Source organism: Acanthisitta chloris, unplaced genomic scaffold (genome assembly GCF_000695815.1).
Source record: "Acanthisitta chloris isolate BGI_N310 unplaced genomic scaffold, ASM69581v1 scaffold1528, whole genome shotgun sequence".
NCBI classification, from domain to species: Eukaryota; Metazoa; Chordata; class Aves; order Passeriformes; family Acanthisittidae; genus Acanthisitta; species Acanthisitta chloris.
In genome coordinates this window covers 23063-46225 of record NW_008688475.1, presented here as the reverse complement: position 1 = coordinate 46225, position 23163 = coordinate 23063, and the positions used below count along the sequence as shown (strand labels likewise).

The 23163-nt window shown below is 47.1% G+C and overlaps 1 protein-coding gene across 1 annotated transcript in view; it reads right to left on the bottom strand.

The window, feature by feature from the left end:
* KIAA1671 (KIAA1671 ortholog) overlaps nt 1-23098 on the bottom strand; it is a 45639-nt gene extending 22541 nt beyond the window's left edge. The window contains exons 1-5 of the mRNA XM_009081013.1: nt 21516-23098; nt 20662-20755; nt 16572-19712; nt 15700-15822; nt 7463-7474 (exon numbers count right to left, since the gene is read on the bottom strand). Coding sequence (XP_009079261.1) covers nt 7463-7474; nt 15700-15822; nt 16572-19712; nt 20662-20755; nt 21516-23098 — 4953 coding nt within the window. The remainder of the gene's footprint in view (nt 1-7462; nt 7475-15699; nt 15823-16571; nt 19713-20661; nt 20756-21515) is intronic.
* Between the last annotated feature and the right edge of the window lie 65 nt (nt 23099-23163).

The following is a 23163-nucleotide window of genomic DNA, read 5'->3' as shown; positions in this document are numbered from 1 at the left end:
AATGCTTTCAAAGTCTAAAGGATGGAGTTCTCAAAGCTGGAAGGACCTAAGTAGCAAATCATGTTTTGGGGCTTTTCTGATTCAAGGCAGATTTCACCTGTACGAAAAACATAATCCTCTACTGGAAAGAATTTTAAAACACACAAATCAACCTCACAATAAATTAGGATCCTGTACGAAAAACATAATCCTCTACTGAAAAGAATTTTAAAACACACAAATCACCCTCACAATAAATTAGGACCTAGATTAGCCATAAGGCAGACCCAGTTTCCAGGACATGCTGTCACAGCCTGGATCTCCTCCTGTGGACCCACACAGCGCAGCAGGGAAGCCTGAGCTGCCCTGGGAGCACACACACGTGTGCTCTTCTTCCCTAAGCCTCCCCAGAACATCACAGAATGGTTTGGGTTAAAAGGGATCTTATAGACCATTAAATCCAACCTCCTGCCATGGGCAGGGACACTTTCCACTAGCCCAGATTGCTCCAAGCCCCATCCAACCTGGCCTGGAACACTTCCAGGGATGGAACAGCCACAGCTTCTCTGGACAACCTGTGCCAGTGCATCAGAATCCTCACAGGGAAAAATTCCTTCCCAATATCCCATCCAACCTTGCTCTCTGGCAGTTTAAAGCCATTCCCCCTTGTCCTGTCACTCCATATGAAGCTCTGTAGCATTCCACACAAACTTCCCAGCTGGCAAAAGCTCCCAATGTATTCATGCAGTAACAGCATGGGGGTTACACAGAGGCTCTATTTCCTTCTCCTCTGGTGATTCCACATCTTTTTACACCCATCAGCCTACAGAACATCTCTGACCCCACACAGATGTCCCCAGCCCTTCAGTCCAGCAGCCCTGGCTGAGTGAGGGTTTGTTCCTGACCGAGAACAGCACAAGATGATCCTCTGCCTGTTACAAATGCTAGTGATGATCTCACCCTGCAGCCACCCTGGGCCTGACAGGGGTCTGCAGCTCCAGAAATCAGAGCACACACACTGCTACCCAGTGCTGCATGACTAATTACCACAGCACAAATGGGACCTCGTTATTCAAACTGGATACTTCCATTATTAACATCTCTTCCACCTACAGCTCACAAACACAGCCCTGCACAAAGAGGTAACAATCCTCATTTCTCCTCTCCCTTGGTAGGAAACAAAATTCCATGGTGACATTACATTTTCCAAAAGCTGCTTAGAGCTCATTTTGAGCTTTACCTGCTCTCCAACACGTATAATTATGTTAATGACTAGATAGGATTGGAAGGTCAAATTAGAAGCAGCTCTGCACGTACACAGCACAGAACACACAGCCCAGGAGGGGCAGGTGGGACTTGTGGTGAAGCCTCACAACAAGTTTGAGCCCTCCCAGTCCACAGGATCCTCCCCCCACACTTCCCTGCCAGCATGGAACTGGGAAGGAATTGTGTTATTTGGGCTGAAGACTACCAAGAGGACACCAGGGATTGGTTTCACCTCGACTGCATCCCTGAATGACCCTTTGACAGCAAAGTAGATGGGACAGAAAGAAGGGCAACCTTAGTTTGGACCAACTGTGCAAAGTCTCTTCTCTTCCCTTGGGGACCCTCAGTGAGAAATTCACTCTCCTAGTGGGTTTATCCTGCCTCACCCTACATTGCTCCACTTCAGTTAGCAATAATAGCTCATGCAGCTCTGAAGGGTCTCTGGGAGGCATCACCCCATGCACTAACAGCATGACCCAGGACTTGTGGAGTCCCTGACAGCTCCAGTCCCACCTCAGGCCTCTGAGCCTGTCTTTCAGCACCCCCAGGAGCAGAGCCTGCCCTTGTAAGGCTGTCCTGGCCCTGCATTCCACACCGACTCTCTCTCTGTTTCATTAGTAAGAGAACTTAATTTAACCTCTTATGTTTGACATTAGGACTATTTAAAGATGCAGCACAGGGCTGGGCTTAGCTGCATGGCTCCAGACTCAATTACTCCTAGGTTCCTCAGACACTGCAAACAACCCATGGGGTTATAGGCTTATTTTTGCTTCTGTCTTCTGTATTTTGCCATCTGAACTGTCACATTCAAAGGAGGAGCAGCAAGGGTTCCTAACTACAGGCTGAATTTCTTACATGTAACATCCCGTCGTGGAAGTTTTTAACCACAACACCTTCAAATTCTCATTTCAAGTGAAAAAGAAATGCTTGGCCACACACCTGGCAGAGTGAGGCACCAAAGCCCAACAGCTGGAGCAGAGGGTTTGGTGAGCTCTTTCATTCCAAACCAAGACAAACTGAACTGCTCTAAACCGACCTTAACTCAGAACAATATATAACTTTGGAAGAGATAGAGAAGGGCATGGACCTGTTGGGGTGAGGCCAGAGGAGGCCATAAAGCTGATTAGAAGGATGGATCCTGCAAGAAAGTTGGGATTTTTCAGCCTGGAGAAGTGAAGGCTTTGGGGTGACCTACTGTGGCCTTCCAGTGGGGTGACCTAACTGTGGCCTTCCAGTAGAGCCACAAGGAAGATGGAGAGAGACTCGTTACAAAGGCTTGGAGGGACAGGACAAGGGGAAATGGCTTCACACTGCCAGAGGGCAGGGATAGATGGGATACTGAGAAAAAATTCCTCCCTGTGAGGTGCTGAGGCACTGGCACAGGTTGCCCAAAGAAGCTGTGCCTGCTCCATCCCTGGAAGTGTTCCAGGCCAGGTTGGATGGGGCTTGGAGCAACCTGGGCTAGTAGAAGGTGTTCCTGTCCATGGAACAAGGTGATCTTTGAGATCCCTTCCAACCCAGGCCATTCCATGGTCTTACAGCAGATCCCTAGTTTGCCCACCCCTCCAATCCATGATGCCCTATGGAACTTAACCCAGCCAGAGATGAAAGGCCCTGGTGGGTTTATCTGCTTTGGGGTTTCTAACTTTTCCCTGGTGATAGGACAACACAATTCACTGAGATGCCCAGAGAGCCTCACCTGCCCCAAGAGCCACAGGCAGCCAGAAGAACATAAGAGAGGGATGGATGGATGAGTGGGGAGATGTCACATTTCATCACAAGAACTTTGTACAGTGTTCATGCAGCAGAGTCTCCTTTGTACCCTGACCCCTGGGTATCCAAATATTTACACTAAATGTTTAGTTTTGATCCTTACTTTCATTTCCTACTGAAAACAACACACTGAGCTCACGTACACAGATTGCAGTTGTGCTTACTCAGAAGTTCAGACAACTTGCACAGAGCACTTGGCACTAACAGCCACTATGAGAGGCTGAAATTCCATTTTCAGACTCTTCCTTTAAATCAGGATATTTTAAGAGCCTCCAGAGGCCTCACCAACCACTGAGCAAGGAGAGCCTGTGGAGGCTCTGGATCAACACTGAGGAAGTTTGCACAAGCACAGGTTGATAAAAGACTTTTAACAAAAGGTGCTAAAGCTCTTGATAAAATCTCTTGCCACAGAATAAAACTGTCACTGCAATCTGCAATGTTTTCCACCCTGTTTTGTACCATTTTTCCTGCCTGTTTTTAATCCCATTACCAGTAACAATTGCCCTAACTGGAGTGCCAAACAGTGTAGGGGAAATGGTTCATTCTTTTGTCCCCCAAATTATGTTTCTCTTGCAGCTAAGCAAAGCTAAACATCCTGAACATGCATAGCTTTTGTACCTTGAATTGTTTCAGTGTGAACAAAGCTCTCCACGTTAAAGCTGAGGAAATCAGCTAAAAATATACCATGTTGTTTCGAGCCCATGTCCATAATCATGAGGCACTTCCCTTCCAGCTCAATGGAGGAAGAAAAACTGAACAAACAGAAACAGGAAATTCCTACAGCACAAATATGCTGCAAGGGAATAAAACCATTCTCTTTACATTTGTGTATGTCCAGTGGATCAAGCCAAGCAAAAAATGGGTAGTTACAGGTTGTTTCAAGCAGTGACAGATTAATGGTTGGGCTTGATGATCTTAGTGGTCTCCTCTAACCTTGATGATTCTATCTGCTGTGCTGATATTAGCCACCACATCTCCCTTGGGATAACCTACAGTGAAGATGTTGCAAAGGGTCTCCTAACACCAGGGAGGGAAAACAACACTGTTACAGTGAAGATGTTGCAAAGGGTCTCCAAACACCAGGGAGGAAAAACAACACTGCGCCATAGCCAAGGCTATTCTGGTAAGTCCAAGGGGAACAGTTACTGCTCCATCGTTGACCCAATTCACTTTCACATGCTAAGCCAGGTAACCACAAAACAGCTTCAAGAGAGACTTCTTGAGCACAGAATGTGGCCTAAAACACCTCCCACTGCTGAGCCTTTCTCCCAGGGCAGAGAGGGTGAGTGGAGTGCAAGAAGACAAGCACAGGAACACACTGATCCCTGCCTGGAGCCGTTTGGGAGCATTCCTCTGCCTCTTCCTTCCCCAGGGAATCTCCAGCTACTGAAGGCTCAGATCTGACTTGCAAAATTCATAGAACACTCTTGAAGAAAGGGCTTTTTTTTTTTTTTTTTTGCAAGGGATTTCCTTCTTCAAAGAGCAGTAAGAAGGAGCTGGAGGGTAAAACTGCATCTTACCCCATCTGAGTTGTTCTCAGCACAATCACACACTGCCTGGCTCTCATCTAAACCACTGCTCTTCCCATCACCTCCCTACACAACACTGCTCCTGCCTCTTTCATTCACATCAGCCACTTCTGATGGCAGTGAGTAAACCAAGTACAGGTGTATCACACAGTCATTATTCCTCCACCTGTTTTCCACGTGGCATTTGGATGCCAAGAGCAGTGCATTTATTTGCCATTCCTGTGTGCACACATGGTGCCACTACTTCTTGGGCTCTCTGCTCTTACTGCCTCCTCCTCAGGACAGGACATGCTCCCACATCCCCCAGAACATGGTCAGGGCACTGGAGGGGACCACAAGCCTGGGACCTGCTGCTTGCCCTGAGAGCCACTTCTCTCTTCTGGAGCTCACACAGTGCTTGGTATGAGAACACCCACACCACCACAGAGGCCACAGCTGAAAGTGCCTCTCAGGGTCATGGTCACAGGTGTGGCCTTCGTCTACATTTTCTTAGATTAAATGCATTGTTTCCTGCCAGGTCTGGAGCTTTGTGGAGATAAAAGGTTGATTTGCTGAATTCCTTCTGTGTTCTCAGCTAGATTAGATGTGTTTCCTGCCCTGAACTGTGCAATGCTGCTGAATTATTGGACAAACCCAGTAAATCCAGCCCTATCCATCACCTGCAATCCTCATCCCTGGCAATCAGAACTTCCCAAAAGTGCCCCGTGGTCAGCACACAATGCTCTCAGGTGTAAGGGATGTCTTAGCCTCCACCATGAATCACTAAACCAAATACTCCAGTTTTTCCAAACTTCCTTCAGACTCCAGATCCACCTGAAGATACACGTTAAGAGAAACTTTTCCTGCAGTACAAACTCCTGCTGTATCCTGAGGGAAGTCCACGATAAAGAGCTACTTTCCCCATGCCCAAGTTTCCTTTCAGTACAGTAAACATGCAGAGGCTGCATGAGCAACTCACAACTGCTGAGAGCACGGGAACAATAGTGGGAACTTGGCTGTCTCCCAGCAGCAGCAACAAGGACAACAGCTTGGGAAGGCAGGAACTCAGTCAAAACAACTTTGGATCAAAATATTAGGAGGGAAGCAGTGAAGTTACCTCTGCTTGGTGTGTATAAATGAGGTTTAACAAGCCACTTTAGCCTCGTATCATAGAATCATGGAATGGGTTGGGTTGGAAGGACCTTAAAGATCATTCCATTCCACCCTCTGCCATGGGCAGGGACACCTTCCACCTGCCCAGGTTGCTCCAAACCCCATCCAACCTGCTCTGAAACACTTCCAGGGATGGGGCAGCCACAGCCTCTCTGGGAAATCCATTCCAGTGCCTCAGCACCCTCAGAGGGAAGAGCTTTTCCAGAAGCAACTCACTACTTCAGACTCACAGGATGGGGAGCAGGGGCAGGAGCCTCCCACTTCCAGCTGCTCTGAGCCTGGAATGACACAGTCCCTATCAAAAAAAAAAAAAATAAAAAAAAATCAGGTGTACAATGACCACATCTTATTGACTGCAAACCTTATTGTGCCAAGCAAACCTACAACATGCTACTTCACAGGAGCATTTTATGGCAAATTAAACTTACTACCAGCCCTAATGACACCTCCCTGCCTGGGCAGGCTCTGCAGCTCCACGGTGGAACAGCACTCCCTCGTGTTCCTGCGTGGAACAGGCTCCTGGCCTGGGGCAGTGTCTGCTCCTGGCAAGGACACAGGCAGCACAATTCCTCCTCTAGAGCAACAGCCACTATGGAAATGCCTGTCCAGATTTTTCTCTGCAACTGAGTGTCATTCACTCAGGTTATCCAAAGGGACGTTTGGTGGCTGACATCAGCACAGCAGATGGAATCACAGAATTATCAACACTAGAGGAGACTTCTAAAGATGATCAAGTCCAACCATTAACCTGTCACTACTATAACCCCTAAATCATATCCTCCAGACACCTCTTAAACACCTCCAGAGATGGTGACTCCACCACCCCCCTTGGGCAATATCCCAGTGCCTCAACACCCTAACACTGAAGAACTTCTTCCTAACATCTAATCTGACTCTCCCCTGTCTCAGTTTATGACCATTCCCTCTAGTCCTCTTGCTGCAGGCATGGCAGGAGAGCCCAGATACACTTTGGAAGCAACATATCTCTGAAACATGACTGTCCCATCACCAAAAGCATATCCCACTAGAACACTGCACTGTCCACAGGAACTCCTGGCAGGACACACAGAGGGATGACACAGCACATCTGTACAGAGCACCCTTCCTCCCTCAGAGCAGGGATAACCCCCCCCTTGGAGCAGGGTGACCACCACCCATGGCTTCAGGCTGATGATTACATGCTCCTTCCACCACTCACCCAAAAGCTCTCACAGTGACACCCCAACAGTAGTTATTAACCAGCTGCCACTTCCTTCAGAGTCACCTGATAAAAGGTATCAAAACGAATCTTAAGGCAGCAACTAAAATCTAGTCAAAACAAGCTTTAAATCTCACTCCTTGTTTAAATACCTCGATTTTCTTCTAATTGTGTAATTACTCTTTAATGACTGTCAGTGAGGAGTAAGAAGGTCTTGTTAATCCCTCACAGTGCTGCAGAGAGATGCTTTATTTCACACATGCCATTGATTTCCAGTGCTTTCAACACGCAGCATTTCTCTGCTGTTTGAACAGAGACAAGCAGCAGACTGAGGAGAAACACCTTGTCAAGGATGTACCTGGCACACTCAGGAGACTCAACACCACATCCATACCAGAAGGCCAAAACTGAGCAATGAATCCAGAGCTCACTGTCACCTCAACTGTGTCACAGTACTACAGACATGGAACACAGAGCTGTGAGACTTAGGACAGACTCTCTGCTCCCAACAGGCTCCTTAAAGCACCTTCACTTGGTTAAAGTGGAGCCAAAGTCACTCTTGCACCATAATGTTTTCCTGTTCTCTAGGCATCTTCAGCCACCCAACCTGTCCCAGGTGCTTTTCTTGCCACACTCAGCTCAACTAATGAAACTGTTTGTCAAGCATTGGAAGGGGCTGTCCAGGGATGGGGTGGAGTCACCATCCCTGCAGGTGTTCAGGGAATGACTGGACACAGCACTCAGTGCTCTGGTCTAGCTGACAAGGTGGTGATGGATCAACAGTTGGACTTGATGGTCTTGGAGGTCTTTTCCAACCCAAATCATTCTGTGATTTTATGTTATGAGGTGCTGGGATTGATGGATCCACCACTCACACTGTGGAGGGATCCAGACCAGGCCAACACCTGGGTGCCAAGAGAAAGACCACAAGGCACTAGAGCTCCCAGTGCAGTCTCCTGGAAGGGGTTGCACCCACAGTACCCTCAGACACAGCAAAAAAGAGATGACAACATCAACATTGCAGCATCCCACGAAACATCCTGAGGCAGAGTAAGAATTGCTGACTACAGATGGCTCAGGGCAGGAGCACAACCAACCAAGAGCACTCCACTAGTGGCTGTGTCCACAGGGAAGCCAAAGAGGTGGTTATTGGGCAAGGGGCATTGCAGAGGGACAGGAAACCCCAGTGCTGTGGCTGCACATCTGGCATGACGAGTCTGACAGTGCCCCTGATGCAAGCACTTGGACAAGAGCATTGAGCTGCACTTAAAGGGCTTCCTATGCAAGTCAGACCTAAAGATGTTTTGTATTAGCTGCAGCAAAGCTCCTCATCAGCTGGAAAAGGGATGATGAACACCCCAAGCTCCCTGGAAAATACTCAGATATAATAAATATCACACAGGGTCACTGCAAGACTGGCCCTTGAATATATAATTACAATACTAGATCAATTAGAGATGATGAAGAGATCACAGCTAGGAAGCAAATATGTGGCAGAGCAGAGGAGGAAGTGATGACGTGGAACAGAGCTATGATTCAGGCTCCAAATTTCAGGCGACCATGAGCACAGTGTGCTGTGCTTGACCTGAGCCTGTGGCTGAGCAGCTCCAAGCAGCACAGCCTGACACTGCCAACGGGCCTGAAGCAAGCCAGTCTGGATTCCAGGCTGAGGGAAAAGGCAGCAAGAGGAAGCAGTGCTGACACCAGCTGGTTGGTAAACAGGCCAGGGAGAGGAGCAGCACAGGATGTCCAGAGAAGCTGTGGCTGCTCCATCCCTGGAAGTGTTCAAGTCCAGGTTGGACAGGGCTTGGAGCAACCTGGGCTAGTGGAAGGTGTCCCTGCCCATGGCAGGGGGTAGAATAAATCATCTTTTAGGTCTCTTCCAGCCCAAACCCTCCTATGACTATGATTCTATGATTCTCCTAAAAGCTTTAGGCAGCAATCCCCAAGGTCCATCAGCACTCTTGGCTTTCCTCTCTGACTGTTCTGGCTTTTTCCTACCTGGCACAGCTGCAGCAATAGTTCTCAGCAGCTCTCATTAAGCCATTTTCTGTAACCACAAGTGCAGTGCTCAGACTTCCTGGGGAACATGCCCCTCAGTAGTCCCTGTTTTGGTGTGATGCATCCCAACACAGCAAGGATGGGAGCTGTGTGTTTCCCAGCCCTGGAACACACCTCCTCAGCACTGCAAACAATCCAGGCTTGATAACTCTGTTCCTCTTCTCATTATTACAACTCACACTGCAAAGGGAGCTCAAGGTTCAGTTACTGGACACCCAATACAATGCACGGAACAAAACATTTTGCCAGACACAAATACACTTCTCAGAAACTCAGAGCTGTCACTCAACCACAGCACACAGACTTCTTGGTGGTCAGTCCCCATTTCACACAGACTCAGGCAGACCACAAACTCTGCTGTGCTCAGAAAACACATCACAGTCAGGCACATCCTGTTCAAAGCAGAACCACTACCAGCAAGGAGAACTGGCACTGAGTAGGTGCAGTGATGTCCAACAACTCCAGCACTGTGTAGGAGTAGGATAAATACACAGCAGAGGAGATGTAACCAATAGTAACTCCAAGGAGTAGCTTTAAAAATAGGTTTTCATGGTAATATTTGGTAATTAAGAGTTACAGCTTCTTCACATACATCTGCCTCATGAATAAAGCATCTTAGCTCCCCAAAACAGATCAAGTAACACTTGACAACCAACCCCAACTTCTCTGGTTACTCCTGATTGTAAGTAGAGAGAACTGATAAGTATCTCCTCAGTAGCCCTCAAGCAGCACAGAAAGAGACACAAGGCACAATTGTGCTTAGACCTTAAATTTCTCTTTTTAACATCATATCACATCACAATTGGCCTTCCAACATTCTCCTGCAGGAGGGTGACATGAATCCAAGTGCCTCAGGAATACTTCAAGGTATCTGAAGAGAATGTACAGCCAGAAAATACAACACACCTGTCCTGTTACAGACTAGGACTGCAGGGCACCAGATCCCACCATCCAAGGGATCCTCTGGACTGCTCCAAAGCTTGGGTTGGGCTCTTTTTTTCCTGGCCTTATTGAAAAACACACACCAAAGCAAGAGCAGGGAGAGATCTCTTTCAACTTGACACAGTGGCAAACGACCAAGGACATCCTTCCCCTCATCACACTAATGACTAAGGTTTTAGAGTGCAATTTAAAGAACATCTCTTTTAAAAAAAATTAGCTGGTCAAATAAAAACTTAATTAATGTCCAGTTTTTCTCTCCCAACAGCAAGAAAGTTACAGTAGGCAATCTGACCTCACAGCACAGGCAAAGGCTGTAAAATTCAGCTCAAAACGAGGGAAGGAAACTCTTCTATTGTTTTATAATGTACTAGCAAACAGCTAACATGAGAAGGTTTAGTGTCAGTGCTGATTACATGCTGAATTTACAGCTGGAAAAAAAAAAAAATCAAGACGAATGCACAGTACAACAGACAAATGAAAACTGATGTTTGATCAGCATGGAAGAAATTAAAACGTTGGTTAGCTCAAAGCAGTGCAGTAACCATCCATAAAGGCTTTACAAATGAAATCCAGGCTTGATAAACGTGAAGAGGTCACACACAGCAGGCACTGTGCAAAGCTGGCAGGGCAGAGCTGCCTGCAGAAAGAGCTTTTCATGACTGAGAGCTCTGAGCAGTGTCCAGGGAGGAAGTGCTCACCGAAGCAGCAAAAACCTGCAAACAGCCACAGGAAAAACGAGCAAGGAATTGTGACAAGACACACTTAACTGATACAATCCTGAAGCCAAGAGCACTGGCCATGCTACTGAAATAGCAGGAGGTGGCTGCAGCCAGCAGCAAGGCAGGAGGGTCCTGGGGCAGAAGCTCCAGAGGCCAAGGAGGAGGGAAGAATATCCTAATACACAGAGGGAAGAATATCCCTAACACACAGCAAGCAAAACTACAGCTCCCATGGACAGGCACGAACAAGGAAGCAGTGTTGGTTACCAAGTTTTCTGAGACACACTGGAGCAGTTTTAAGTGAGCACTCAAGATAAAACAGCCTTCCCCACTCCAACAAACCCCAAGTCTCATGTTACCCTTCCGAACGGAACTGCCAAACAAACCTTCACTCCAGAGGAACAGTCCTAGGATTCCTGAACAAACCCCCAACTCTGGCATCACACTGCCCTCCCAGAGCCAACTTACCCACAGGTACTGCAGGAACTTGAGCAGACGTGGACAGTAATAATACTCCATTTTCCTTGAGCCCTGAGTTAGAGCAAAGCCATGTCCGTTCCGGGCAGTCTCAGCTCTCCTGCTCTCCCCTCTCCCCGCCTCCAGCACGAGTTAAAAGCAGACTGGAGCAATTAGAAGCAACATGAATAATGTACCGTGTGTGTCTGTGGCCCCACGTCAGCGCCGAGCTCGGCGCCTTGAACACGCTGTGCTACTCAGAGCAGTGGCTGAGCCACCAGCAACACGTGTTTAACCACATCTCTTGGGCATCCAACTGCTCCCACCTCGGTCAGCCCAAAGGGGCAGGCTAGAATGATAAATGGGACTTGAGGTTTTGCAGATTAAAAGCCCTTCAGAAGAGAAGAGAAGCTCTAACCCCTCGGTGTGCAGGTTGGGTTATGAGAGGTTAACACCACAGTTGCTCTCTGACCTTGTTTTTGGGGGTGTACAGGGAAAAAAGTAAACCCACACATACAAGAAAAGCTCCTGCTTTTAGATTCTTTCAGTATGAAAATGTCTTTTTGTGAACCAGATGGAACAGACACAACAAAGTGGCTTTTTATACACCCCTGGAATGTTCCCAGCAAATGAAAACTGCCAAAAAAGGAAGAAAAACTGAGTGAGGAGAATCTAACCCACCCCCAGGGCATCCTCGGGGCTGGGGCTGCAAATAGGAAGTGGTGGAGGTGTTGGGCATCAGCTGAGGGTGGTTTGTGATGAGCAGAAATGGGAATTGTTGCATTACTTTTTTGACTTACATCCTTTTTGTGCTGGGAACAGGAGAGGTAAGTGAGCAGAGCCCATCCGGGGAGGGCCCTGACTGCCTTCCCCTCCCAGCGTTCCTCCAGCTCTCCTGGGGTAGCACAAGGTGGAGAAGGCACAAATCAGCTGTTTGGATGCTGCAGCCTCCTCTCCTTGAAATGCTGGTAAGGGATGTTCAGGAAAACTACCCCTCACATTTCCAATCACCACCTGTAAGATCTTGTAGAGCTGACAAGCTATTTTTATTTTCTTCAAGGCCGTGTCAGTCTGTAAGATCTTGTAGAGCTGACAAGCTGTTTTTATTTTCTTCCAGGCTGTGTCAGGTTTGGGGTAACAGAACAACTCCCTTGTGATGGGTTTCAGCACATCCCATCCCACCTGGGAAGGAGCAAAGCTGCAACATCAGAGGCTTTAGAGAACCCACAACAGAGAAGGTTTGGTTTTCAGTGGGCAGGAGAGAGACCTGCCATGGGCAGCACTGGGAACAACTGGTGAACTGTGTGTGACAAGCCAAACCATCAATTAATCTGCACATGTTGATAAAATATTTACCTTCTCTCCCTTACAGCTCATTTCCCAAATATTTTAAGAGTCAGCTCACGAATTTCTTCAACAAATCCTTCTCCACCCACACATCAGTCTCAAATGCAACTTGCTATGGAGACCATTCTAGAGATCTTCCTCCCCGAAGGAGAAAAAAAATCCCAAAATTTGATGTAAAATAAATAAATAATATGACAAGAAGCCTCAAAATAATCCACACCCACACCAGCTCCAGCAGCAGAGTGCTCTGTTCTCACTCCCTAGAGCAGCAGTTGTGGTTGTAACCCAACTGTACTCCAGCTGCTCTGTTTCCTGCAGTTCCTTCAGCCCCACAGCACAGCCACAGCCACTTGATTTGGAGGATGAGTCCCAGCACACATTCCTCAGGTTCTGCTTCCCAAGATTCCTGTCAGTTCTGATGACTCAGGAATTGAGGTTTGTGACTGGACACAGTGAGCTGTGCTGGGACCACCACAGCTCCTGACAGATAATACCTGTCAGTATGAGCTGCCCCTGGCAGCACTAACAGCCCCACAGGCACCACAGCTACAAACCAGAGAGGATCTGCTTGTCCAGGTGGTCTCACCTGTCCCTGCACCTGCATTCCAGGCCTAATGGAAGAGACCCCTACAACAGCCAAGGTGCTGAGCCATGCAGGTGAGCTCTGCCTGCTACAGAGTCTGAGATCTGCAGCTAATTCTGTGAGAGAAAATCCCTGTGGTCCTGAGCAAACACGAGAACAACTCTATTTCTATACTATCCTGTGCTGCAGCAGGGCTGAAACACAGAGACAAGTACCACCCGTGGTAAAATCACAGATGACAGTCTAGCAGCAATGCTGGAATCTCTGTCAAAGCCTTCTCTGCTTTTAAGCAATACACACTTCAAACAGCTAAAAAAAAATGCAATTTAGATAAGTGTTAAATCTCAAGAGTATCATCCTTTCAACTTCAAACACCAATGCCACATTGTCAGATACACATTGTAATGGTTTGCTTTCAGAGTCATCTCATGCAATGTTCTGAAAAACAACCTAATTAGAGCCAGATTCCCTGGAATATCAACACAAAGAAATGACTTCTCCAGAGGTAAAATGATAGTACTGCACCTTGTTTCCATCTGGAATTGTGTTCATCCACAAGAACCTAGTTCATTAGGTGTGCTGGAAAATCTCACTGAAGCAGCTGTTTATTATCACAGATATGGGGAATAATGCAACACATGGATATTAATGTCACTTGGCTCGTCAAAGACCAGAGAGTATCACTATCAGTTCATCACGTGGCTCTGGAGGTGAATGGCAATCAAAGGCAACTGTTTGTTCTACAACTCAACTTGTCACTTGGAGCACTTAGAGTCAGCAGGATGACAATGACACCCTGAGTGAGCAGTGCTAGGCACTGTAGAGTATCTTTTGCCACAAGAACAAGTAACTTCTCAACCACACAGACCAGAAACTGCTCAAACCAAACAGCACCAGTTCTGTTTCCATCTCATCCTCCCTGACAGCTGCAGCAGTGGAATAACAGCCTGGTCAGACTCCCAGGAGATGTGTCACCCAACCTGTCCCGTGGCTCCATCCTGAGCCCTCTGTCCACATTGCCTCCAGCAGAGGGAAGTGTTGGAATGAGCTGACCAACAGCGACTCCACACCATGAGTTTCTAGCTCCTCCAAATAAAAAAAAGGCATCACAGCTTGCTGCAGAGGAAATGGTTTGGTTTTACATGATCTGCAGTGATACCTGTGTGAGGCTTTGGAAAACACGAGTGTGGTGAGTTTTCCACCTCCCAAACAGAGGCAGAAGTGCCTTTGTGCATCCCCTCAAATCACACCCCACACGAAGCAGGGACAGGTCCCAGAACACATCACCAAACCACGATGAGGCTTTGCAAAGCAACACACAGATCCAAAGCACTTAGATCCTCCTGAATTCCAGGGAATGCCACACACCTGGGAGTTTTCTCTTTCCATGGGGCTGAGTCTTTCTTTCCCACCTTCCTTCCCTGTCCCAGGCTACACTTGGGGATGTTCAAGGATTATGCTAAGTAACCTCCACATTAACAACCAAGCTGGAGAACACCTGGCACATCTAACACCTGAACAGCTCAGCTATCCCAGCACATCTCCCACACATCCTGTGGGACCAACATCACCTTCACATCAGCACCATGAGCTGATGACATGTAACAACTTTCAGGGACTAAGTGTCAGTTCTGTAAATAACCCAAATTCCCCCTAAGATGAACACTCAACCTGAAGTCCATGCTATGAATGGGAAAGACAAGGGGATAGATATCACCCCCTGGATACAACTCCATGAAGTTTTAAGAGTAGAACTGAAGAACAACACAAGGCTGTTTCTAAAACCTCTATTAGGAAACTTGCTTCTAAAATCCTTATATGTTTGGGTGTTCTCTTTTTCCTTGCTTGAAGAGAGAGAACAATTCAGTTTCTTTCATTTTCTTTGTGCATTCTCTCCTAAGAGGCTGCAAACAGCAGTGACAGAACAGATCTCTGCAGAGAGCAGTGCAGCACATCACCACACGAGTGTGCTGCCAGACCGAGGGAGAGATCCGACCTTGGCACACAGCATAGCAACATCCTTCAGCCTCCCCTTTGCAAACCCTTCATTTCCCTCAGAAAATGTCGCTATTTCATTTATTATGTAGTTTTTGGAAGATCCAGATCTTCGTTTTGTAGTTCAGAACAATAATTGGATGCAGGATGTTATCTCCCATCTGTGAGCTAAAGTCAGCAGATCCTTCTAAAACTGAGACCAGCACCCAACAACTCCCAGTGGGAATTCACCCCAACACTATGTGCACTGGAGACAAATCAGACTCCCCAAAAAGATGTGATCCCTCACAGAAACACTTCCCTAGGTGTTGCCTACAGTAAATTAAACTCATTATTCTTCAGGTTCTGACATGGTTCTATTTGTCTGCACAATTTTCCAGGAAAATAGAGCTAGAATCAAGCGATTTTCATTATCTAGGCTGAGAAATCAACGCAGCTCCTAACGCTCTAGAGCCATATTAAAAGTCCAGGGTGAAAATTCTTCACTTGGAAAGCAAAATGAACATGGATAATGTTTTGTGTTTGAGGCTTTGGCACAGAGCACTGGGATGGGATCCTAGGGAAGAGAGTCCTGTGCCACTTCAACCCCCCAGAAAAAGCATCTCTGCTAGGCAGACACACTTGGCACAGCTGTTAGCAAAGAGAAAACAGAGCTGCACCTCCCTTACCCCTCCCCAAATCTCCTCCCAGGTCACTTACTGTCCCAAAATCTGCTCTTCTCTCCTTGTAGAAACTGTGGCGACTCCTCTGAGCAGAGACCACAGAAAAGTCTGTTCCTTCTGGTTTGTCTGAGCTCTGCTTGCTCCATTCCTTCCTAGAAGCCTGTAAAACAGTTATGAAATGCTCTTAAGAGACAGAATACACATAAATATAGATCTATGATAGATATAAATTATATATACAAAAAAAACCACCCCAGAGGAAGTTTGAAGCTGAAAACACAAAATGGAAAAACATTAGAGTCATTAACCTCCTATGTTTTAATCACAGAATTATAGAACCATTAAGATTGGAAAAGATACCCAAGATCAAGTCCAACCTCTGGACTGCATTCAACTGTGTTAAGGAATCTCTTGCCCCTCACCAAAGTCAGTGTCAGCAGTGAAGTTTCACAGACAAATCAAGGCCACTCACCCAGTAAAAATAAAAATACAATTGGCTTCCTTCAGAAAAAGACAATAAACAATGAGAAGGCCAAAAAGATCATTGCTGGCTGCTCAAAACAAGCCCAAATTACTCTGCAAATAATCACAGAACTGCAGAGTTAACAGCTTCACATCCCAAGTTCAGAGCACTAATAGAATACAAACACACCTTTCAAAGCTTTTTCAAGCTCTCCATGGAGAGATCGATAAATATTTATAGGCTTAAAGCAAAACTCTAGTCACCTAGTACAAAGCACATTCCTCAACAAAACAGAGCCCAAAAGGGAGTGAACTCTAGTGAATAAATTTTCTGCTCCTTTGCTGCAGCCACAGCTCGTGCTGTGGGGGCAGAAACATGATAAAAACTGTAATAAATCAAGGTTCAATGTGAGCTACAGGGAACACTTGGACACCATTTGGCAATACCTTTTTATCCTCCTGGATGAACAGCTCTGCCTGAGCTGACACCTTGTGTCTCCAGCCGTTATCCACACTCTCCAAGGGGAAGCTCTGCCTGGAGCGATGTAGGTCCTTCCTTGCCCTCACCTCCTGCACAAGGGGCAGATTGTCCCTCCCCTGGCGACACTTCTCCGAGTAGGAACGTCTCAGATCTGGAGGAGCAGTGCTGAATCCACATGTGTAGCTCTTCCAGTCAGTTCTGCTCCTCAGGTTGGCAGAGTCATTCTCACATGTCACCTTGTTTGAGCTGTCCTTGCTCCTCATTGTGGAGCTCCTCACTGTGGTTTTGCTCCAATCGCTCTCTGGAGACACCTCCAAGAACTGTTCTTTTGCCACCACCCTCTTCTGTATGGGGCCATCATCTGCCTTTAGGGACAGCTTGGAAGCAAAGTTGACTTCCAGCCTCTGGTCTGTCCCCACTGCATTTATGGGCTGCACCTTGTCAATGACAAACTGTGCACTCTGACTCCTGGAGGTTAAGTTCACTTCCTGATCCTCATCAACTATGAAAGTTTTCTTCCTAGAGAACTCCACAGGTGAATTGACAAACTTCTCTGAGAAGAAGCTGCTGGGGTTTCCCCAGTAAGGAGGGCTGAACTTTCTGTCTTTGGGCTTCTGTTTATCAGGTTCAGGGCTACGTAACTCCAGTTTCTCTTTGCCCTTTTCATTTAGGGTGAGTTTCTCTGGCCTGTGCTGCTCCTCTGTACACTCACCTGCTTTGCTAGCACCCGAGGAGTGATCCGATCGACTCTTCCACTCATTCCAGCTGTAGGACAGAGTCATCCTATCCGACACATTCCTCTTGTTCTTTGCCTTCTCCCTACCAAATAAACCCAGGTCTTCAGAGAGCTTGTCCTGAACTTTACTGGCCTTGGTTGATTCTTCTTTATACTCTGCCATAAGTGCATCGATATCAAGAATTTGGGACCTGTAACGATCCTCAGCCTTCCTGGCAGACACTTCACAGTGACCTTCACTCCTTTTCTGGGGCCCTGGCTCACTGTCCTTACATCCCTGTGTGGAACGTGGGGGCGATCGGGGCTCGTGGTAGGAGACTTTCCTCCTGCTGTTTTTCACATCACTCTGAGCTGTGTTTTCCAGGTCCTGTTTTAACAGGAAAGCATCAACATCTATAATTTTCTCTTTAGAATGATCCAGACCTTTTTCATGCTGCTGTTGGTTCTCTTTCCTAGACACATGGAAATTACCAAACGTGATGCTTTTGGAAAAAACAGCATCTTTGTCACCTTCCCTGCCCCAGTCCTTGCTGACATGCACTTCCCGGGAATCTTCTCTACAACTTGTACTTGTCACATTCTTATTTGGTTGCTGCAGTACAGGTTTGGACCTTCCAGGAAAAACAGAGTCCAGGTTAACTGCTGCTCCCTCACTCGAGCTAGAAACCATATTGATTTCACTTGCACTGGGGACAGCAACAAAGCTCTTCTCTTTCTTGACACCAGGAATCTGATAAGTCACTGCAAAATAAGTTGCCTTTGGCTCCAAGACAGAACTCTGATGTTTCAAGCAATCATCAGCACTGCCAAGAACAGCTTGGTTGGCCTCACCCCCTTCCAGCCTTTCTCTGATTTTCATGCTTCTCTTTTTGAGTGAACTTTCATCCAGCTGCAGCGAGTCTGTCCGGCTCAGCCTCTTGATGTTTTCAGGGCTGAGCCAGATCACTTCTTCTACCTTGACAGAATCCTGAGGCAAGGTCCTCCTTCTCCACCTTTCAGATATCTTCAAGTCAGAAACACTACTTCTGCTTCTCCTAACCTTCTCCTCTGGATCTGTTACTCTGAGTTTCTCGCTGCTTTCGGCAGTACCAGCCAAGCTGAAGTTTTGCTCTTTGCAACTGAAGTCCAGATTTTTTCTTAACCCCAAGGTTCCAGATTCCTCTTTAGCAACGTTTAGCCCTTTTGGATCAGGATGGTGGCTACTGCAAGGTTTAAAAAATGGTCCACTTGTAAACCCTGAGGAAGTCTGGGCCCCGTGTTTGCTTACACTCGTGGACATCACTTCACGCTCCAGGCTGGTTCTGAATTCATAGATGTCTGTCCCACCTGCCCTAAAGCTCCTCTTCTCAGAAGAGCATTTCACCACATTGGACCTCTCCGTGGAAGAGACTTCACCCTTATCACTTCTAATTTCAGCATGGAGCTTGTTTACTTTTTCATTCAGTCCCAAACATTTACCTTTGCTTGTGGAATAAGGTAATTTCTCAGCTATTAGCAGAGGCTCAGGACCAGCTTTATCAGAGTCTTTTTTCTGTTCAGATGAAGTGCTTTCACCAGAGAGAAAATCATTAGGTTCTCTCAACACAGACTTGCTTGTAAAAACTTTTGCTTCTGAAGGAACATTATCTTCTTTCAAGTAGAGAGGGTGACCCCCCGCTCTAAGTGACTGCCCAGTGTGTAGAACCTCCTCATCGGTTTTAGTCTCTTTCACAGATGATTTCCTAGCTCTGAGAGTCATGGCCTTTTTCTCAGGAACCATAGTGATGGCTTCACTAAGAGCCCTTTCCCCACAGGTCTGAAAGATTTCATACCTAGGCTCTATTCTTTGGTAAATCAGAGTGTCCTCTGTGTTTTTAGGAGTGACTTTCTCACTCTTCTCAAACAAAGATTTCTCTAAGACAACTCCAGGGCTCATTTTCTTGTCCTCACTCAAACAAACTGCTTTGCCACTCCTCTCCACATCTGCTGTAGGCTTGGAGGAATCAGGTTGCTTGTGATGCTCCTTCTCCTCTCCTTCTCCCACCCAGGTGCGCCTGCCCAGCCCCGAGGTGCCGGGGGCAGGCTCAGCCCCGCAGCGCTCCACGGCCACACTGTGCCTCTGCACCGTGTGCTCAAACACAGTGGCACGCACAGTTTTGATGGAAGGCTTCTCCAGCAGGCTGGGGTTCAGCTTTTTCTCCAAGCTGCTTGTGAAGGAGACAGAACTTTCGCCCTGCTGAGGGTAGTGCTGACCGTCCCCGAGGCAGTTTCCTTTCCGCTCCGGCTCGTCAGGTTTATTGGTGATTTTTAAGACCTGTCGAGATTTCCAAGGTTTCCCAGCAGCATGTGCTTCTGTGAAATCTGGGCCATGTGCAAGTTTCAGCTCCTTGCTCTGGAACAAGAAAATCCAACAGTGAAGAGAGTTTAGTTAATGAAGTTTAGGTAATAAAGTTTATGTTAAAATTGCTACTCCGTGCAACTCAGCCTGAACAAGCTAAACATACCCATGGCCTGGGTTGAAACACCTTAAATCTCATCCAGTCCCACTCCTTGCCATGGGCAAGGACACCTTCTACTAGCCCAAGTTCCTCCAAGCCCCATCCAACCTGGCCTGGGACACTCCCAGGGATGGAGCAGCCACAGGATCTCAGGAAAATCCATTCCAGTGCCTCAGCACCTCACAGGGAAGAGTCTTGTAAAACAATACTAAACTACAGCAACTTGGCCCCTAGCTCCCAGTTCCCTAACCACATATTCCTGCCTTAGAGAGGAGACAAGCAGAGCCAGGAGAACTCACCACAAACACCTATAAACTGCAGTAAATCTCCTCCACTAAGAGCTGTCGGCAGAGAAGTTCTGTTTTACAACACCGAAGTGTTGCTTAGAAACAAAGAGAGCCTAAAGCTTCCTCAGCAAATCACCACTTTCCCTGGAACACTTTACTGTCTAAACTGCTCAGGGAAATGTTATTAAGGAGACTGACAGGAAAGGTCCAGGCTGTGTTGTGACTTGGATGTGGAAACTCACTGTCCTACTGCTCTGCTTGGAGAAAGTAAAGAATAATCAGTGCACAGAGCCCCCACAGCCATGAGGAGTTCACTGTGGGGCTCCCTGCACTAGAAATCCCTTAGAAACAGTGTATAAAATACTTGTCTCTCCATACCCTTTCGACATTTAAGAGTGTCCCACTTAGCTTTACAAACTCAGCAGACATGACCATCCCACGTCCTGAGGACAGACTTGCACCAGTAAACCCATGAGGATTATGTCAGCCTCGATTCTCTCAGTGCTCAGCTCAGTGCCATCCCAGCTGGAGCCTCCAGCTCCTGCCAGCTCCTTACTTTGGGATTCTCCTGCACTTCATGGGCAGAGTCAGTCCTGGTTTCAGCAGGTTTCTCAGGCTTTGCTTCACTGCTTGAGGTTGGACTTGAAAACCTAAAGCGAAAAACAACATTACTTCTTTTAGTCAGGGAGCAAGTTCACCTCCCACCAAAGCAAGCTGGTGAAATTCTTCAATAAATTGCATTTCTTAATGGAGAAACATTACTGTTTCATAGGAAGTGCCTCTGTTTGGTGGTTTAATAGTATCTAGACCAAAGACTGCTGCTTCCCCCAAAACTGTTAGTTATGCAGTCTTTATAGAAGATTTAGAGATGCATAATGAGCTGCAGCACCTCCAGTTGACAAGGTGGTGATAGCTCACAGGTTGGACTCGATCTTGGAGCTCTTTTCCAACCTAAATGACTCTCTGCAGAGATGCTAATCTCATCCCTCACTTAAATTCCTTTCCTTTCCTTTGATCCCAACAGTGAAATCAGATTCCTGCCTGGCTGAGATCCTGGTACTCCAAACTGCTGTCAGAGACAGGGTGACCATTCTTCTGCCTCCTCACAAACCTATCTGCTGGCAGGCCACAGGCTCACCCAAAGATTCCAAAGCACATGGAATGTCAATCACAGATCTACAGTTCCATGCAAAGGCCACAATATTGACAGCTTTATTTTTCTCTTCAGCTGTTATCAGAGTATATTTCATTAAATTTTCTCTTTTTTGGGGGTAGGAAAAGGAACTCAAGAATAACAGCATGAAAAATTTCATTTAGTGGGAGCCAAGTGATCAGTTATTTCACTGGGCTGAGTGAGCAGCTGAACAACATGCAGTTAAGAGGATTACACAGAATTTCTCTGCAACCTACATCTTAGTTAAGTCTGCAGAAAGTGGTCGGGTCTGCAGTGACCTGCGCAGGTTTCCAGGCTTCGTGTCAGGGGTTTCTGTTGTCAGCTCCTTGATCCTTTGCTGGATGGTCACACATCTATTCTCCTTCTCAGCACTGCCTGGGAGCAGTTCTGTATCCACTGTGGGACTGGGATTCTCTGAAGTAAACAAACTAATGTGTTTTTTAACACTTCCTCTTAGCATATTGTTCTCCTTTTCCGAGGAAGTTGCAGAGCTTTCACAGCCTAGAAACATGTATGTTTCCCTCTGATCCAGCCTCTTTCCCCCCTTGTTAGCTCTGCTCTCACTGGAGGTTTCAGGGCTCCTCTCAGCATTGTGCAAGTTAGTAATTGTTTCTGGTTTGGTCTCCATGGGTTCACTTTTAGGTTTCAGCTTTGCTTCCCACGTGTATTTCCCATTATTCAGGATGCCAATGTCCTGACTGCTGCACTTCAGGTTTGCTTTACAAGAACTGCCTTTATTAAACTCACTTTCCTCAGGTTTTGGCCCCGGTTCAGGCTGATCATGACAACTCACATCAGTGAAAGTCATTATGGACACATTCTCCTTGCTTTCCTGGGATGAGCAAGTCTTTTTGCAAGAAGAAAGATCTTTAGGTTCAAACTTAGCTGTCAGGTCCATGGACAAAGGCCTTGGTTTTCTAACCCTGGATTTCTCCATAGGAGGTTGTTCCTCAACAGCTTCCACAGTTCCCTGTTTTTGATCCCGTAATGACTCCAGGAAAATAGCAGACACTGGTCTGTGCTTTGCCCTTTGGACATCAGGAGAGAAATCAACTTTAGTGCTGAGATTATTTGCACCATCACTGCTTTTCTCCCCTGGATGAACATCTTTCTTTTCACCAGTTTTGAGGGAGTTCCAAGAGACTGGTCTGAGGCTGGAGGAAAATGACATCTGCCTGTGAATAGACCCTTCAGGATTCCTAGATGTCTCAAGGGGTTTCTCCAGCTTCACAGTGCACTGCAGGTCCTTTGTTTGCAGGGCACTGAAGCCCCTGTGCTCCTCAGCCTTCCTCTCCTGGGCCAGGCTGCCCCTGCCCTGCTCGGGGCCTGCTGGCTCGAACAGAATCACAGTGTTAGCACTGGGCCCAGTGTAGAAAGTCATATTTGTGACCACATCACCATCAGGCAGATTTTCATTGCCAATCACCTTCTGATCCACTAAGGGAGGAACATTCCCACTCAACACCTTGCCAGCTGAGGTCTCCTCAGTGCCCTTCCTGCTCAGGCTGCTGGACCTGAACGCAGGGACAGGAGGTTTGACATTTGCAAAAGTGTCAGGGGATTTCTCCTTGGAAAAAGGCTTTGGGAAGAGTCTCGGCCTCGATCCCAGCGATGGCATCGTTGCAGATCTCAAGGAGCCCCCAAACTTCTTGCTCTCCTCGAGGGTCAGTGCTGCTGAGGCCTCCTTAGCCTTGCTGCTGGTGTCTGAGAGCACACTGACATAGAGACGCTGCGCCGTGTCCTCCGGTCGGATGTCAGCCAGGTCAGGTACTGTGGGCAAGGAGGCCAAGGGAGAGTTGATTTCTACTCTTGTTGCCATAGCTGGAATTACACGTTCAACAGAACTGAAAAACTCCAACAAGGAAAGAGAATCTGCAAAAAAGA